This window comes from Phocoena sinus, chromosome 11, assembly GCF_008692025.1.
Source record: "Phocoena sinus isolate mPhoSin1 chromosome 11, mPhoSin1.pri, whole genome shotgun sequence".
Classification (NCBI taxonomy): domain Eukaryota; kingdom Metazoa; phylum Chordata; class Mammalia; order Artiodactyla; family Phocoenidae; genus Phocoena; species Phocoena sinus.
Window position 1 is genome coordinate 45,037,416 of NC_045773.1, and position 19,434 is coordinate 45,056,849.

General features: G+C 38.1%; 1 protein-coding gene across 7 annotated transcripts in view; it reads right to left on the minus strand.

Moving 5' to 3' along the window:
• The window catches only part of ULK4 (unc-51 like kinase 4), a 530,371-nt gene that overhangs the window by 491,467 nt on the left and 19,470 nt on the right, over positions 1 to 19,434 (minus strand). For all 7 annotated transcript variants that reach the window (XR_004352053.1, XR_004352054.1, XR_004352055.1 and 4 more), the window contains 10 exons: positions 18,328 to 18,429; positions 17,677 to 17,758; positions 15,731 to 15,808; positions 13,677 to 13,769; positions 11,141 to 11,256; positions 10,925 to 10,994; positions 9,484 to 9,580; positions 5,101 to 5,205; positions 1,817 to 1,877; positions 278 to 459 (listed from right to left, as the gene is read on the minus strand). Coding sequence is in view for 4 of the 7 variants with exons in the window: in XM_032647445.1 (XP_032503336.1) it covers positions 278 to 459; positions 1,817 to 1,877; positions 5,101 to 5,205; positions 9,484 to 9,580; positions 10,925 to 10,994; positions 11,141 to 11,256; positions 13,677 to 13,769; positions 15,731 to 15,808; positions 17,677 to 17,758; positions 18,328 to 18,429 (986 nt within the window). In the remaining 3 variants the exon portion in view is untranslated. The remainder of the gene's footprint in view (positions 1 to 277; positions 460 to 1,816; positions 1,878 to 5,100; positions 5,206 to 9,483; positions 9,581 to 10,924; positions 10,995 to 11,140; positions 11,257 to 13,676; positions 13,770 to 15,730; positions 15,809 to 17,676; positions 17,759 to 18,327; positions 18,430 to 19,434) is intronic.

Below are 19,434 nucleotides of genomic sequence, written 5' to 3' on the forward strand. Positions count from 1 at the left end.
AATACAACTACTACAAATTAACGTAAAATGCAAGCTGAGTGTTACCAAAGGAGTTGTTCAAAATCACTGTCGATTCAACTGCTTTTAGATCTAAGCATTAAACAGAGGACAATTCTGGCAAACCTATCATCTTGATGAGTCACTTGTTTTCATTGTAATTAAATCGTATTAGTATTTTAGCGCTTGTTTTAATCTCTACAGAAATAAAAGAGTTATGTGCAGGAGAGCTGCGAGCCCGTGATAGGAGGAGTCTTTACTTCACGACTTAACTACGTACCAGGGGTGAGTGGAGGAGCCTGGTGGCCACCTCCCTGTGCCCGGCCACCACGCACAAGTAGCAAAGGAGATTCAGCTTGGCTCGGGAGGCCCCTGTGCTCTTCTCGGGGGAGTCGATCTGTGAGCACACTTGTTGCAGAAAGTCATTCCAATCTTGGTCTTCTAGAAATACTAATTTATCCACTGCAGAGGAAAGAAAATATTAAAAGTGGGGACCATGTGAAAAAGGACTGCTGAGAACATTACCAGAAGAATAAAATGGAACACAGAATTTCAATACCTAAGGTGATGGCACACAAAATTATAAATTTACACTGTCAAAACCAAAAACACTCGACAGACATCACTACTTTTATTTGCTCTTCTATGTTCATCTCTTTTTCTCCCCATGGAGACGGTTTGAACTACGTCAATGGAAACCTATGCTTAAAAAAAGAAGGTAGATGCCTAAATTTAGGAGAATGTTCTTGCAACCAAGAACATAACAAAATGCAAACTTAAATAAAACTGTACTATGGAAAAAACAAGATACCCTTTGCATAAATGAAGCAACCTAGCCTTAAAGTACTGGAAAAGCCAAAACTTCTACAGATGTTATAAGGTCCCAGTGAAATTACTAGTAAACATAACTAGGTTAATACAAAGCTGAAATCATCTGGGAGTCCCACCTCCAAACCCCTATACAAACAAAAGACAAAAACTGGGAAATGAAATGCCAGCTGAAATTAACATAGTTTCACCTAATCTCTGTATTTAAACAAAATAAGCTATAACGGTAATTTCCTAAAATAATTCAAAGTAAAGGGGGAAAGGGACGGAATATTATTTTGAGATAATTTTCCTCTAAGTTTTCATAAATAGTGCTTCTACTTGGAACAGTTTATTTCAATTTGAACGTATGTTGTTTATTTTGAATTTACTTTGATTTGATTTCAAATCATAGATTCTACTCTAGCTATGATGAAGAATTTTTCCAGATCTAGTTTAACAGCTTAAAATATAACTTATCAAACAAAATTTAAGGTATAAGAAAAATTCTTATACTCACCCTAAGTAAGACTTTGTTAGGGGAAAGGGAATGTAACAATCAACCTTTAAGTATCTCCAGTCCTACATCAACCCCACAAAAGTGAACCAACCATCTGACCCTACTCCCTCAAGTAGAATCTCGATTCTTCATTGTGGTTTCCAACCTTCTGTACCCATAAGAGCACCATTAATGTTGGAAATTCAACTGGCTTTAAAAGGGAAAGGACAGGAGAAGGGCCCACCCGTTCAACAGGAAAACTCGCCCAGTTTCATAGGAACTTTCCCACTCACAAGAGTACTGAGCAGACTAGACCCAGCTGAGTAAGGTCAAACGCTGGCTCAAATGGATTACAGGTTGTTTATAATTTATAGTGTCTCAAGAATACAGCCAGTTGGCAAGAAAATAAAAATTTAGCTATTCATAAATAAAATATTCCATTTGCTATTAAATTTCATATTTGTATTTGTCCGCCATGAATCTATGTGCTTGATAAGCCCTTTATGATCCTACCTGAATGTGCTGGTAGATGCAGTATTTTTGGATCATATTTAATTGGTGGTTGTTTCATTATCTGTGGTTAAAAAAACAAAACAAAACCTTTTAAGATGGGTATCTATCTCCTGATATGTCTCCTATATCAGATTATAAATCAATGAGGACAGAAAAGAACACTGTAAAATTTATCACCAAAAAGAATAAGCATTCAACAAGGCCCCTTCAGAGTAAAATATACAAATATAGGTAATAATGCATAAAATAAAATCATTTCAATTGCTATCTTCAATAAAATAAAGCATCATGGAAAAGGGTCACCCTATCCTGGCTTACTCTTAGGCTAATTTACCTCTAGGTTAGAAATTTAGTTCCTCAACAAATATTTATTGGATACCTGCTAGGGTGAGGCACTATGCTAAGGGGGATACAAAGACATGATCCTACTGCCAGAGAGGCGACACACTGGCTAGAAAGATAAGACAAACATCTGTGAAACAACAGAAAAACACAAGATATTTAAATTAGAATGCAAAACAGGTGGGACATAATTACAGACAAAACACTTCAGAGAAGTGTTTCTAAAAAGATAGAGAATCAGAAAGGACTTTAGGTTGACGTGGTCAGGGCAGGGTTTATGGAAGACCTGGAAAATGGCATGAGGTCTTGAAGAGTGGTCAGGACTTGATGACTGAATTGGCGAAGATACAACTTCATGAATAGGAAAGCACACCATTTCCTTGAGCAAAGCGAGGAAAGCGTATAGCAGCTGGATCCATGAGTTTGGAATAGCTGGGGTACTTCAACATGACACTTTTAATTAAAAAATTCAACCATCGAACTTCCCTGGTGGCCCAGTGGTTAAGAATCCTCCTGCCAGTGCAGGGGACACAGGTTCAAGCCCTGGTCTGGGAAGATCCCACATGCTGCGGAGCAACTAAGCCCGAGAGCCACAACTACTAAGCCCGAGTACCACAACTACTGAAGCCCATGTGCCTAGAGCCATGCTCCACAACAAAGAGAAGCCACCACAATGAGAAACCCGCACTCTGCAATGAGGAGTAGCCCCCACTCGCCGCAACTACAGAAAGCCCGCATGCAGCAATGAAGACCCAATGCAGCCAAAAATAATTAATTAAAAAAAAAAATTCAATCATCATTGCTATGTCTAACTTCTCCAAAACCTCTCCATAGAGCATCTTTTAAACTTCTGCTGGTAGTATTCTCACCAAAACTGCATATCCTCATTCTAATCATGAGAAACACTTAGGCAAACCCAAATTGAGGGACATTCTACAAAATATTAATACCTGCCCAGTACTCTTCAAAGTGTCAAGATCATGAGACACAAGGAAGGAATATGAAATTACCACATGACTGTGAAGGACAAGGACAGATTGGAGCAAACTAAGGAGGTATAGAAACCAACTGTAGGGCTTCCCTGGTGGCGCAGTGGTTGAGAGTCTGCCTGCCGATGCAGGGGACACGGGTTCGTGCCCCGGTCCAGGAGGATCCGCATGCCGCGGAGCAGCTGGGCCCGTGAGCCATGGACGCTGAGCCTGCGCATCCGGAGGCTGTGCTCCGCAACGGGAGAGGCCACAACAGTGAGAGGCCCGCGTACCGCAAAAAAAAAAAAAAAACACAACTGTAACATGGGATCCGGGAACATAGAGGAAGGGCACTGGTGGCACAACTGATGAAATTCAAATCAGCTCATCAGTTAACAGCACTGCACCAATGTCAATCCCCTGGTTTTGCTAACAGTACTGTGTTCCTGTACAATGTTAACACTAAGAGAAGCTGGGTAAAAGGTATACAGGAAGTCTACTATTTTTGAACCTTTAAGTCTAAAATTAGTTCAAAATTAAAAGTTAAAAAAAAATAACTTCTAAGGTTTCCCAGAAACAACTAAGTCTGGTTATAAAAAGAAAGAAATACAGAATATGGTCAAAAGATAGCACAAATTGTTCTAGAAGTTCCACTGGGAAAATACCATTACACATTAAATTTGGTATAATATACAGTTACTCTGCCAGATACCTGAATGCATAAAGAGATAGCTCCATTATGACAAATAGCTGAGTAATCTATATTAAATGTTGTCTATCTAGTAAATAAACATTGATCTAAGAAGCCTTTTGTTCCAAACTATAGAAACTTCCCCAGTGAGATGAAACAGTCATAAATGAATAAAGAAAAAGACATTTTTAAAAAAGGAAGGAAATAAAAATGCATAATAGGTGGTGAAATGTGTGCTGGAGCTGGAAATCAACAGAAAACAGAGGAACTGAGAAATTAATTTCCTTTTCCAAGGAGAGTACTCATCATTCCCTACTAATACAGTATTATATTCCAAAGATGTGAAGCAATGAAAATCGCACTGGGTCAGAAGTGCATTGTAACCATGACTCCCCAAGCTCCCCGTGTCTCCCCATCATCTGCCCTACAATCCTGACAACCTATGAGAGGTGTGGTCTCCCTGTGATCTGCCCACCCACCCCAGTCTGGTGAGCGCTGCTCCCTGACACCTGCCTTCACAACACATCAGCGAGGAGAATGTCTGGAGTAATTCACCTAAGTAAATATGGAGAAATGAAGGGACTGAGGCTAAGGTCTGAGGTCTAGAAGTCAGCAGCCACTCTCCAGCTCATGTACTCTCCAGCTCATGTACTCTCCAGCTCATGTACTGACAGGCAGAGCTGCTGCAAAGGGGGGAAGAAAACTTACCCTTCCAGTGAAAGAGAGAGTGATGCAGGAAGAGGAGAGGGTTACAGAAAGGGTGAGGGTTAGGAATGTAGACACGTGGCAAGAAAGAAAGAAAAGCAGACGACAACAAGAACAGGAGAGAAAATATGGCAAAGAAGGGACTTCCCTAGTGGCCCAGTGGTTAAGACTGCACTTCCGGGCTTCCCTGGTGGCGCAGTGGTTGAGAGTCCGCCTGCCGATGCAGGGGACGTGGGTTCGTGCCCCGGTCCGGGAGGATACCACATGCCGTGGAGCAGCTGGGCCCGTGAGCCATGGCCGCTGAGCCTGTGCGTCCGGAGCCTGTGCTCCGCAACAGGAGAGGCCACAACACTGAGAGGCCATAGTACCAACGGAAAAAAAAAAAAAAAAAAAAAAAAAAGACTGCGCTTCCACTGAAAGGGGGCATGGATTCAATCCCTGGTCAGGGAACTAAGATCCCGCATACAGCGTGGCCAAAAAATAATTTTTTTTAAAAAAAGGAAAATAAGGCAAAGTATACTGGGAATGAAAACATCACCCAGATTTCAGCCCTCAGTTGTTAGGGTGCCTTCCCGCACCTTCGGATTGTCAATAATTGGGGTGATGACAAGATCTGAGTCTGTGTAGATAAGCTCTCTCATCCGGGTCTCCAGGTCCTGCTGACTCAGGTGTCCACGTGTAATCTGAAACAAGAACAAAAATTAGACCCGGTTTCTGTGACTAGTGAAAAGCTTTAAGAGACGGAGCTAGTAAGATGCTGAGTAGACTCCACTGAAAAAAGTCACCTGTATCAATGGACCTCCACTGCTATTCAAAACACTTCCACAGACAGTCTCATCTGATCTTCACAAAAATCCTAAATCTAGTGTATCACTATTCCCATTTTTACAGATGAAAAAAACAAGGCTCAGAGAAAGTAACTGACTTGCTCGTGTTTACCACAATGGCTGGTTAGAACTAGAAAACAGATCTTCTATAGTTTGATGTTCTAAACTATGATGAGACAAATTGGTCTTTCAATTACCAGCAAGGTTGTTATCTTTCATCGACCAAAAATTAATCAGCTTATTTCTGCTTTACAGAATATTCAATATGAAATTTAAATTACAGCATAAAAAAATTTCAAGCTGAAGTACTGACCTGTTATATAAGTATTAAGCACCCACATCTTTACAAATCCTAGTTAAAGCGGAATTGACACATAATGAAAATGAATAACTAGATGTTCCCCATCGGTTATTCAAGATGTTTCTTTGTGCTCTCCTTAAACCCAACTTTTTTTTTTTTTTTTTTTTTTTGCAGTACGCGGGCCTCTCATGGCTGTGGCCTCTCCCGTTGCGGAGCACAGGCTCTGGACGCGCAGGCTCAGAGGCCATGGCTCACGGGCCCAGCTGCTCCACGGCATGTGGGATCCTCCCGGACCGGGGCACGAACCCGCGTCCCCTGCATCGGCAGGCGGACTCTCAACCACTGCGCCACCAGGGAAGCCCAAAACTCAACTTTTATTCCTAGTGCTATGCCTTAGTATTTCACATCAGACAAAAAAAAAAAAAAAAAAAAAAAAGAGGATTTATGCATTAAGAACTTCCACTGAAACTTTGACTGAAAAAATGCTAACCAGAAAATCAAATCAGTGAAGTGAAAGGTAAGCAGAAAAAGAAATGATCCAAAACTAAGGTAAGGGACAGAGTAATTAGCTAACAAAGTTCATGGAAACCACAACAACCCTTCTTCAACTTAGAAGACAGACATATTAAAAACACATGAAGAATAAGGAGGAACTTTTGTAAAAAACTATGTTAAAGAAAATTTAAGAACATGGACTTTCAAAACAGATAAACTTGAAAGAAAAGCCAAAATGAAGTCAACTGAAAAAGTTTTACAATAATCTAAAAATGAGTAAGGTAGACCAATTAGAAAATTATATGTAGAAATTAATTTCATATACATAAAGTGAATGTATGCACAAAAACAGGTTATAAAAATACAATATCCCATTCACAATAGCAAAAAATAAACTGTTAAATAAAATGCTCAGGAATAAACTAATCAAAAATTGCAATGAGGTCCTACATATTAAATGAAAAAATTAAGTCATAAAATTATGTTCCCTTGTTTATAAATGAATACATAGGGGCTTCCCTGGTGGCGCAGTGGTTAAGACTCCGCCTGCCAATGCAGGGGACACGGGTTCGAGCCCTGGTCCGGGAAGATCCCACATGCCACGGAGCGGCTGGGCCCGTGAGCCACAACTACTGAGCCTGTGCTCTAGAGCCCGTGCTCCGCAACAAGAAAAGCCCCTGCTCGCCACAGCTAGAGAAAGCCCATGCGCAGCAACAAAGACTCAATGCAGCCAGTAAACAAACTTAGAAATTTATTTTAAAAAATTACAAAACATAAGCTCCCTTATATAATTAGTGCTTAAATATTCTCAATAAAATAATTACATACACTCCTCCACAATAAACATCTGGCAGAAGAAATTCAACATCTATCGCATTTCAGAATGCATTTTTTTACTTTTACAGTGATTTTCTATCTCACATATAACCAATTATTAGCACAGTGAGATTTTATTACAACCTATTTACATTTCATTTCCATACAAAATTAAGTTTCACATGGTTCGAATGCATTTCACATTACATAAAAAATACAGCAACAACTGCAATAAGTACAATAAATAATAACTTGGTGAATTTTTTACTTCAGAATATTTCTGCATTCAAAAAAACTATGATTGAAAGAAATTAAAGAATAACTAAATAGAAAGACATCCCATGTTTGTGGAAGAAAACTTTATATTGTTAGCATGGCGATACTCCTCAAATTGACCTAGAGATTCAACACAATTGCTGTCACAATCCCAGCTGGCTTCTTTGCACAAACTGACGAACTGATCCTAAAATTCATATGGAAATGCAAGAGACCCAGAATAGCCAAAAAACAAAAAACTCTGAAAAAGAACAAAGTCAGAAATCATACTTCTTAATTTCAAAACTTACTAAAAAGCCACAGTGATTAAGACAGTGTGCTAGTAGCATGACGAAAGACATATCAATCAATGGAACAGAACTGAGAGCCCAGAAGTAAACCTTCACATTTATAGTTAATTAATATTCAACAAGAATTCCAAGACATTATTTAATGTCTTGGGAAAGAAGAGCCTTCTCAACAAACGGTGCTGAGGCAACTGGATATCCACATGCAAAACAAAGAAGTTGGACCCCCTACCTCGTGCCATATGCAAAAATTAATTCAAAATGGATTACAGACCTAAATGTAAGAGCTAAGCATAGAAATAAACCTTTAAGACCTTAGAGTAGACAACTGTTTCTTAGTTATGTCACCAAGAGTACACAGGCAACAACAAACACACAAAAAAGATAATGTGGTCTACATCAGAATTTAACACCTTTGTGCTTCAAAGGACACCGTCAAGAAAGTGAAAGGACAATTCACAGAAGAAAATGTTTATAAATCATATATCTGTAATACATAAAGAACCCCTACAACTCAATAATGGGCAAAAGGTTTGAATAGACATTCTTCCAAAGAAAATATACAAATGGCCAATAAGCACATGAAAAGATGCTCGACATCATTAGCCAACAGGGAAATGCAAATTAAAACTACAGTGAGATATAATTTCACACTTACTAGGATGGCTGTAACCAAAAAGAGACGATGCAGCACTATTCACAATAACCAAAAGGTTGAAGCAACCCAAGTGTGCACCAAAAGATGAATTAATAAATTGGTACATACACACAATGGAATATTATCCAGACTTAAGAAGGAATGAAATTCCTGATACACGCTACAACGTGGATGGATCATGAAGACATTATGCTAAGTGAAATAAGCCAGATACAAAAGGACAAATATTGTGTGATTCCACTTATATAAGGTTACTAGGCAAATTCATAGAAGCAGAAAGTAGAACAGTGGTTGCCAGTGGATGGGGTTGGGGGGAGGGATGGGTAGGGGGGAATGGATAGTGGTGATGGTTACACAACAGTGTGAATGTACTTAATGCCACCAAACCGTACACTTAACGATGGTTAAAACGGTAAATTTTATGTAATGTGTATTTTACCACAATTTTTTAAAAGACATAATAACACGTTTTGGTGAGGATGTGCAAAAATTGGAACCCTCATACACTGGTGCTGAGAATGTAAAATGGTACAGCTGCTTTGGAAAACAATTTGGCAGTTCTTCAAAAGGTTAAACAGTTATCATACGATACAGCATAGAACACACACCCACACAAAGACGTACACAAATGTTCATAGCAGCATCGCTCGGAATAGCCAAAAGGGGAAACCCATCCAAATGTCCACAAATGGATGAATGGAAAAATAAAATGTGGTATATATACAACAGAATATTATTGGGTAGTAAAAAAGAATATAGTATTGATACATGGTACAATTTGGATGAATCTTAAAAACAATACGTTAAGTGAAAAAAGCCAGTCACAAAAGATCACATATTGTACGATCCCATTTATATGAAATGTCCGGAATAGGCATATTTATAAAGACAGAAAGTAGATTAGTGGTTGCCTCAGGCAAGAGGGTAGAGAAACTGGAAGAAAATAGGAGTGACTGCTAATGAGTACAGGGCTTCTTTGCAAAATGATGAGCATTCTAAAATTGACTGTGCTGAGGACTGCATAACTCTGTGACTATGCTAAAAGCCCCTGAATTATACACTTTAAATGGGTGAATTATATGGTGTGTCAATTATATCTCAATAAAGCTGTTATCAAAAAAACACCTATGAAGCACCTCTCTCTTAAGAGTACTTACTAGAAAAACCAGTGATAATCAAGGAAGATGACTCAGTCGTAAATTTTGCAATTAAAAACACAGTTCAGAGATTAACTTGCAATTATTCTTCTGAATCCCTGTATCCTACGCAAAAAGAAAAAAGAAAATTCCATCTCTGCTTACTTTGGTCAAGGGAGAAGTCTTCTGTGGTGAACTTTGAGTCATAGCCTCACCAGGATTTAATGCCACTGCAGTGCTAGTTCTTGGAGTCGGACGAGAACTGAAAAGTGCACACCAGTTAACGTTACTCACATTTCAGAAACTTTATCCTGTTTACTATTTTCTGGGTTAAAAAACACATCTCATGAAAAACGGTAGAATATGATGATTCTATGTGACCTCGTTAAGATTTTAAAAACTTTAAACTCTAATTTGTGTTTATGACACTCATTTTTTTAAACTGTTTTCAAAGTAATTTCCTGGGTAATTGTTTTTTTTATTTGGAACTTCTATACTATATACAGTATTTTCTGTTTTAACCAGAAACCTAAAAAAAAGATTTTATTTTTTTAATGTCTGCTGATCTAGGCAGGATTAACATAATAAAATAGAACAGATACTCTACAAAGCATAGACAAGGTTTACAATTTTATTTCATAAAATGTTTGAAATGGAAAATTACCTTGGTACCTACTTAAGCAAAAAGTTATATTCTGTATCTATTTTTAATGATTCCTCCTACACTCATCGATGGCTGCCATACTCTGTGGACCACTCCATTACACCCAGGTCTCTGATTCTGAGTTTTCTGCATTTTAAGAAATTCTTCCATTCAGATCATTACGGTCTCTTTTAATGAATTCCTTCAAATTTCCAAATTATCACCCCTCCTTCACCTACTTGCCTTTTTGTTCATTCATTAAACGAGGACTTACTTAGGTCATAAAATATACCAGAGATCGTACAAAATTTTTTTTAAAAAACTGAATTTAAAATGCCCAAGATATATATAAATAAATTTAACATGCTTTATATTTAAATATGAGTAAAACAAATCAGGAAACTTTAGTTTATCATTATAACCCCTATGTCATGAAATTAAACTATTTCTCTGAGACTAAAACTATAAATAAAATATAACACAATATTTACACATTAATAAAATTTTAAATACACTGGTCTTAGTCACTTTAAATACCATTCTAATTTTATTATTTCAATGATTGCAAATATTGTTTAAGCCTCCCAGATAAAGCGACATTTAAATAAAAACACAACCTGTTCTTTTTCTATAAGTCTTTATCTAAATAAAGCTGGAGTTCTGAAATTTTAAATTCAATTTTATTTGAAGTAGAAGTACAAAATGAAAAAGTTTTAATTAACCCTTATAAACAGGAAAAATAAGGTGGTTTGGTTACAATTTTTTAAAAATACGTAGCGACGTCTACATTCTATTGGCCAGCACTTAACAGTAACTTTGAAAGTAGAGAGTGAGACTGGAATTTGCATTTCTCCCTGTCCTTTATTTCTGTGTAACATGGTTTACCAGCCAAACAACAGACACTTGAAGAAGATTTCACTTTCATCTCCCATGGATCCCTTATTGCTCCGTCATTTTACATACCTGAGAAGAAACATGGACTCATTCAACTGACCCCCAAGAGTGCTCTTAGGCCGCAACTCAGATGGATTTTCTGTGGCAGGAAGATAAAACAATATCCATCAATGAACAAAAATATGAGCAGGGCACGACGTACACAGAGATTTAAAGAGAAAGGTAACGCAAATTAGGAACTCTCAGAAATAGCACTGAGTTCAAGAGTGCCAAATGAAAGCTCACCTAGTCTAAACGAGCGACTGAGCTGCTCACCACTCTTCTCCCCTTTTGCTTGTCCACAATGAGAGCTCTTGAGAATCTCCTTGGAATCTTGTGACCCAGAATACTCCAGGTTTCTGCTGTTCAACGATAGAAACCCAACACAACCAAGCTTACTACTGAGCTTTCTGTAGAGTTTTCTCTGTCAAACAAGAGGTTGGAAAAGATACTTAAACTGCACAGGACATTTGGCAAAACTACTGAGTTAGAGGGAGTTCCCTGGTGGTCCAGTGGTTAGGACTCCGCTCTTTCACTGCCAGGGCCTGGGTTCAATCCCCGGTCGGGGAACTAAGATCCTGTAAGCTGTGGGGCATGGCCAGAAAAAAAAACAACTAGCGAGTTAGAAAAGTAATATTTTTCATTGAGTAGCTAAAATGAGCACTTACTACATGGTAGGTATTGTACTAAGAAGCCTATAAACCTTATCCCTGAAAAATAAGTAACAGCAGGCAGATCGAAGAAGTAAACCAGAACTCAAGATATCAGTGAACCAGTAGTGAGTTTCCCTTTTATTTTTTTCCCTTCCAGTATTGTTCGACCTGGACTCAAAAGCAGTGAGTAGACAGGAGCCCCAAGAGAAGCCCTGTATCTCTGTTCCAAGGAACAGGAAAGGGGACCCCTAAGGGTCAGAGCAGTGGAAACACCCTAGTTTTTTGTTTGTTCTTTTGCTTTTGCTTTTTCCATTTTGTCCTTCCCCAGCCTGCAGGTAATCCTGCAGCAGCTACAAGGGACAGTAGCCACTTCTGGCCAGTGCCTAAAACCCTGAAGGAGGAACATTCTCTTCTCTAGCCAGAGAGTTATGACCCCCAAGAATGTGAAGCAAATCCCTGTCGCTCTGTTCTCTTTTTTCTCCTCTCTCCTTGTCCTACTGCAACTTGGTCCCAAACACATCCATCAAGACATAAAAACTATAATACACCATGACTAAGTGGGGTTTATTGTGGGAAGGCAAGGCTGCCTCAATATATGAAAACCACTTTATGTAAGAGTCCATAATGAGAGTCTAAAGAAGAAAAACCACATGATCATATCAAATGATACAGAAAGAATGACAAAATTTAACATTCATTCAAACTGAAAAGGGGAAGCTACAAAAACCTCCAGCTCATCATATTTAACAAGTAAAGGCTGAATGCTTTCATTCTAAAATGAGAAACCAGGCAATGTGTTCATTTTCATCACTCCTCATTCATTACCTTACCGAAAAAGTCCCAGCAAGGGAAGTAAGGCAAGAAAAAGAAATAAAAAGCATACAGATTAAAAGGAAGATGACAAACTAAGGTGAAAGGTGTCCTGGGATTTGCTGACACTGATGGACCAGGTCCTAAGCCCAGGTTTCTGTACTTTTCAGAGTCTAATACAATGTGAAAACATAGCTGAAGCTCAATGGATCACAGAAACTGAAGTTTGGGAGAGACCTTAAATAGAATTCAGACTTCTCTATCCGATACAGTGAATTTACAAGATCAAAATTAAGAATCAGACAACCACTTACCATCGAATGAAAGGAGGAGAGGGGGAGTCAATTATCTGGACTTTGCCTCTATTCATCTACTTCTCACCTTGTTCTTTTCAAAATACCATCACTTTGGGACTTCCCTGGTGGTCCAGTGGTTAAGAACCCACCTTCCAACGCAGGGGACACAGGTTAAATCCCTGATCAGGGAACTAAGATCCCACATGCCATGGGACAACTAAGCCCAGGCGCCACAACTGCTGAGCCTGTGTACCACAACTAGAGAGAAGTCTGCACGCTGCAACAAAAGATCCCACATGCCACAACTAAGACCCAACATAGCCAAAAACAAATTAATTAATTTTTTGAAAATACCATCACTTTTATAACTGTCCTGGGCTAAAAAGATTTTATAATAAAATGAAGTGGATTAGTCAGGATGAACTAGGTTATACTGTGGTAACACAAAATCCACAAATCCTAGAACTCAGAATCTCCTAGCTTTATGTCTCACTCAAGCACATAGCCACTGAAGGCTGGCAGGAAAGCTATGCTCACCATGGTCACTAAAGACCCAGCCTGACAGCAACTCCACTTGGACATTTCCTTCCCAATTACCTCATCAAGAGAAAGAAATGTGGCACATCACACAGTGGCTCTTTGAGTTTCTATCCAGAAATAACACAGGTCACTTCTGCTCACATTTTATTAGCCAAAGCAAGTCACGTGACTGCACCTAACTTGGGGAAATGAGATCCTACCATGTGCTGACAAGGTGGGAAGCCAGCTGAACACAATGAACAAAAACTAATGACGACCATACTAAATCCCTGCCTGGATAAACAATTGACCAGAAAATCAGCAAAATCAAGAACACAAAATGTCATGACTAAACTCTTTAAGCAACCCTTAATTAAACACATGCTTGATTTCCTCCTATTATGAAGGCATAGAAATTCATGTCATTGATGCTGCAAAAATAGAATAGCAAGGGTACAAGTGTTTAATAACCATGTCCCACACACAAAAATAAGCTTATACTACCTGACACTGGAATCCTCGTTGCTTGAGTCCTGATCTTTTCTAGTGAAAGCATCCTTCCAAAATGAGTGCTGCAGTAGTCCTGCCCAAGTTAATCTTTATAAAACATAAATGTAAAAAATCTATTTTAACATGATTTACCACAGAGAATTCCCAGGACATGCCCCAGTTACACAGATCAGATTTGTTTCACACATTCTTGTTGGAACTTCACTTTTAGAACTTCATTCAGAAAGAAACAAGATTATCAACCTCATGACTATATCCAGAGTCACGCTTCTCTTTAGAAGTCAAAACGTTATCTAACTAGCTCACCCACTTTAAAATGACTTCAGGCCATATTTAAAACCCAGACTCACTAGCAAAGCATCAACTTTTACTCCTAGTAGATTACACCTGAGGGGAATTCCTTGGCAGTCCAGTGGTTAGGATTCCATGCTTCCACTGCAGGAGGCACGGGTTCAATCCCTTGTTGGGGAACTAGGATCCCGCATGCCACAGAGGCGGCCAAAAAATTAATTAAATAGATTATACCTGAGGTATACTCAAACTCAGAATGATTAAGCTCGACTAAAATTTTAAAACAAAAAAGTAATTTGTATCTGATTCATTTAAGCGTTCAAAATTTCCATACTGAAATAAAAACTACCTTGATCAAAATTAAAACACAAATGTAATAGAGAGAATTTGCAACCACATATAATATTCCTTTTATACAAAGGGCTCCTAAAATTCACTAACAATTAAAATTACCAATAAAATGGAATTTTTTTTCATCCATTAGATTAGCAAAAATTTATAAGATCAACAAAACCCATTGTAGGTAACAATGGTGGGGGGAGGAAATTTCTAATGCTGGAGGTATAAACCCACCCGTGTTCCTAGGATGCAGCAAATGTGTCAAACTTTTTACTGTTCTCAGCCTTTGGCCAGCCACCCCACCTTAAGAAAATTATCCAAAGGTGATAACTGCCTAAGTGAACAACAAAAACAAAAATAGGATATTTACTGTAGCAGTCAGTGTATATGATATTCTAAATCAAGAAAACTCTCAATGTTGTTATTACAGGTTATTACATGTACATTCAGCAGCCATTTAAAATAACCAAGCAAATATAGAGAGAGAAAAAGACTAGATTATGGGGTGGTCTCATGTATGCAAAAGAGTATTTAATATGGGATATAAATATGTGGAAATGTGTCCTAAATAAATCCTAAATAAAGTAAGTTAAATTAAGTATATTTATATCTCATCCAAATATGTCTGGGAAGGTATCCACTAAAATAACGTTGATCCTAAAAGCATTCTATTGTAAGCATAGGAGTGTCTTACAACTTATACGAGAATCAACAGTCTTCTGCAGTTTTTCAGTTATATTTAATGAAGATACATTACATGCTACACTAAATTTATTCTTCATTTTATACCCTGAAGCAGAGACCCCAAATGCTTGCCTAAAACCCCTAGATACCTAGTGGCAGAACCAGAACCTAGGTTCTCTTGTCTCCCAGGCCAGGGAGACCCCCTCTTCACTCCCCACTCCCTCCTGCCCTGCCCCACTCCACACCATAAGGATTTCTAACTTCCTGCCATCCCTGCAACACAGAAAATTCACACTGTGCCTATTATCCTGTCACTTGATATTCCCAGTATGACAGGATTATCATAAATCACATCGCATTGAAATATTGCTCCGTTAGTCGTTATTACATTATCTTGACAGTGTCATCCCTAGTTGAGTAGGCTCAGACAGTTTTAGCCTGAAATCCACAACGGGGGGCAAAAAAAAAAATGTACCTCTTGGATTTGGGAGTTACAAGAAAATCTGTCAACCTATGAGGCGACTATTTGCTACGTAAAAGAGTTAAAATTCCTCATGATTAAAAACACCTGTAAACCGATCGCAGCCACTCAGTGTAAACTCAGATTTCTTTTTTTTTCAAAAAAGATAATTTGAACAGTTCTTTCTATATTAAGACCGGTACAGTGTTAGAAGTACACTAAAGGCAAAAGGATTCCAGTCTCTATTCATGTTAAAGTACTAACCCATACATACCTTTTCTGAGGATCTTTTTGAAGTAAACCATCAAGCAAATCAATAAAATCTGAAGAAGCTTTAGGACGAGAAGAATCTATACACAAAGTAATACCCAAAAAAGAAAAAAAGTGATAAGTAGCTGAAAACACACCCTACATCAACATCATAATAATAGTATTTTAAGCATATAAATTATTTTTAAGAGAACACTGAATACATAGTAACAGTCTTCATTTAACGCCAGGAGAGGGCTGGGGGGCAGGACACAAAATTAAAAACTCTTCCCTGGACCACAAAAATATGAATCTCAAAAAACTAAGTTCTGACTAACCTCTAAACTTTCTCTTTACTGAACAACCCCAGTAAGGACACCAGCTTGACAAACTCATACCCTTGGTCTTCAGCTATTAATTATGCCTCATTTTCTGACCATTTTCTCTTAACTTGACCAGCTTTGCTTTATAATATACTATGATTAGAGTACTTGCAATCTCTCTTTAAAGATTTTTAACAGGAAAATAATCATCACAATATTATGACAATGTCCAATTCCATTAATCTCCAAGTGTTTTGTCTTTTTATATTAGAAAGGTACATACCATGGTCAAATTATCAGTCTATCATTAAAAGAAGTGGCCATGAAGATAACGGCCAAAGCCATCAGAACAGATGGTGCTATCAGGCACTGTGGCCACAGTCTGATCAAGATCCCTGTGAAATAATTACGCTTAGGCCAAAGTGGTATCTTGACCAGACCTTTGATACCTTCATTCTCAGATTTCTGTTCCCTACATAAAAATCTTTAACTTATTAGGAGAAAACAATACTCAGTACTATGAGTACTTAAAACAACAACAAAAAAAATCAGAAGTCATCATTATGGGAGACAGGAAGGACTGATTTCTACGAAAATTAAATAAAGTTAATAAAAAAAGAAATGCTTTTTGTTTTAAAGAAATATAGACCATTTTCAAAATATCGAGAGTTGTTTTTTTCACCAAGGATGACTCTTAAAATATTGAAAATATTCCGTATTTCTGTTCTTTCCATTAATTACTGAGGATTTTTTTCTTTAAAAACTCACAACCTTATTTTTCATAAAGTCCTGTTTTCATCTTTGTGACTTAAGATTCACATCCTTTGAGTTGTGTAGCAAAGTGTTTTATTATGTTTGTACCTTCTTTTTCTTTTCTTAAAACTGTTAATGGTAGACTTGCATTAATTACACTTTGTATGATTAAATTGCCAACACTTTAAAAATACAACCATATCTAGCTTAAAAGACTTTAAAAGCTTATCTGGGTAGCATTCTGATTCATCAAGATAAGGACTGAGAAACACCTTTTTGTTCCTATTCAAGCACTAAATAGAAATAACTACATGGGACATGACTACATATTAAGTAAATGGTACATACACATGAACACACCAAAAAAAGACATAAAAGTTTGAGTTTCTTAAATCTTTGAACCAGACTTCTTCTGATATAGGAGCACAAGATAATTTGTATTTTTAAACGAGGGAAAGTCTTAGTAGTACTTTGTTTTCCATTTCAGTATCTTTTTAAAAATAGCAAAAGGGGGCTTCCCTGGTAGCGCAGTGGTTGAGAGTTTCGCCTGCCGATGCAGGGGACACGGGTTCGTGCCCCGGTACGGGAGGATCCCACGTGCCGCGGAGTGGCTGGGCCCCGTGAGCCATGGCCGCTGAGCCTGCGCGTCCGGAGCCTGTGCTCCGCAACGGGCGAGACCACAGCAGCGAGAGGCCTGTGTACCGCAAAAAAAAAAAAAAAAAAAAAAATAGCAAAAGGAATGCTAGCATTTCTAAAAATATCAATTTGTGACTATTTAGAAAATATAAATTTGAGGGGTTATGAATCAATACAAACACACTTTGGGGGATAAAAGTGCACCTTTAGTCCACGTAAGGAGTATATTAACTGCATTTATAATAAAAAACATCCTACCTTTGGAATAGGTGGCAAAGGATCTTCATAAAAAATCTTTTCAACTAATTCTGAGAAACTTTCTGAGAAGAACGGAGGTTTTCCTGAAATCATGTGAAAACTTGCAAAATTAAACAACAGTTTGCTGTTACCAATAATTCTTAATAAATCTCAACTACAGATAGTTCAGGATTGCATAATTTACAGGAAAAAATATGTATATAGCAATAACTAATTATTGAATGCCTAGTACATACCAGGCACACTGTCTATGTATTTTTATAGTTGTGTAATTCAAAATTTATCAACCTAACAAATACAAAATTCACTTATGGACAACCATGATCCAATGCCTACATGGGCCACTGGATACATCTGACAATTCACAGTCACAGGTACCTTTACAAGATTTTCTACTAATAATCAGTTAGACACATCAGTTAGGCATATTTCAACATTCCAAATGATTATCATGAAAAATACCTCCATGTCAAAAGTTCCTACAAATCTGCATATGCCTAGACACCAAGCAAGTCGGCCAAAATCAGTACATAGAAAATTTTAGGAAAACTAGCTTTTTCACATCTTATAGGTAAACTCTTTGAAAACGCCAGATGTAACCTTTGGGTGTGTGTGTCCAGCTCTGATTTTAACTGAACCAGAAAGTAATCACCTGAAAACATTTCATAGAGCAGGCAGCCCAAGGACCAGAGGTCACTGGTAACGGAGAAGTCAGTACCCCTCACAATTTCTGGAGCTGTATAGATAAGAGATCCTAAGAACAAGGGAGAAAGGACAGCTTGTTAGGCGTTTGTCCTGTTCCCCAACACAAATCAACCTAGGAGAGACCAGGTGAGGTGAAAAAGATGGGAGAACACGCACATAAATATAATTTCATGCATATTTCACATTTTTAAATGTGTTTCTAATATTAAGGTCCCACTTCCCAAGACTATGTGAGAATATATAAAAATACAAAGATTTTGAATATTCACCTGAGTAAGAGGTGTGGCACATTGAGGTGCATTCTTTTTTTAAATTAACAATGCAAATAGCTGAAAGAAAAGAACCTTTGATTGTAGTATTTTGAATAGGATAGGTTAAGTTATGCAGCAGTAAGCACCCCAAATTCCCAATCACTTAACCACACAGGTTTTCTTATAACTGAAACTACAAGCCCCTCACAGGTCAGCCAAGGGGCCCCGACCCTCACAGTCAGTCCATCCAAGACCCAGGCTTCATTTCAACCATGCTTCCTCAATCACCAAGGCAGGGGCAAAGAACGTAGCAAATTAAACACTGGCTCTTAAAATTCCCAAAGAGACTCGCATCACTTCTGCGCACACTTGGTGAGCTTTGGCAGGGAAGATGCAATCCTACCATGTAACCAGAAGAGGAACAGAACAGGACCTATTTGGTGAACAGCACTAGTGTGTATCATGTACACTTGATACAGCGTTTAGTATTACATAGAAACACCAAATTCTAGAGATAGAAAGTTCCCTTGCTTACTTATGAGAGCAGCTGAAGCCTGGAAGGTACTCTAACATCCTCTAAGTCACAGAGCTGGGCAGTAACAGAGCACTCGCCAAAACCCACAGCCTCCCACCTTCCAATGAGAATGTTCTTACCATGAAGTGAGTAATCACCAATCCCTTGGAAAAGAGGTTAATGTGCGCCCACCATGGGGACTGTTCTTAGATTAAGCTCAGAAGTAATCGAGTGTCACTGCTAGAAACTCTGACATTTCTTCACAACACAGCCCTCTTCCCCTTACGAA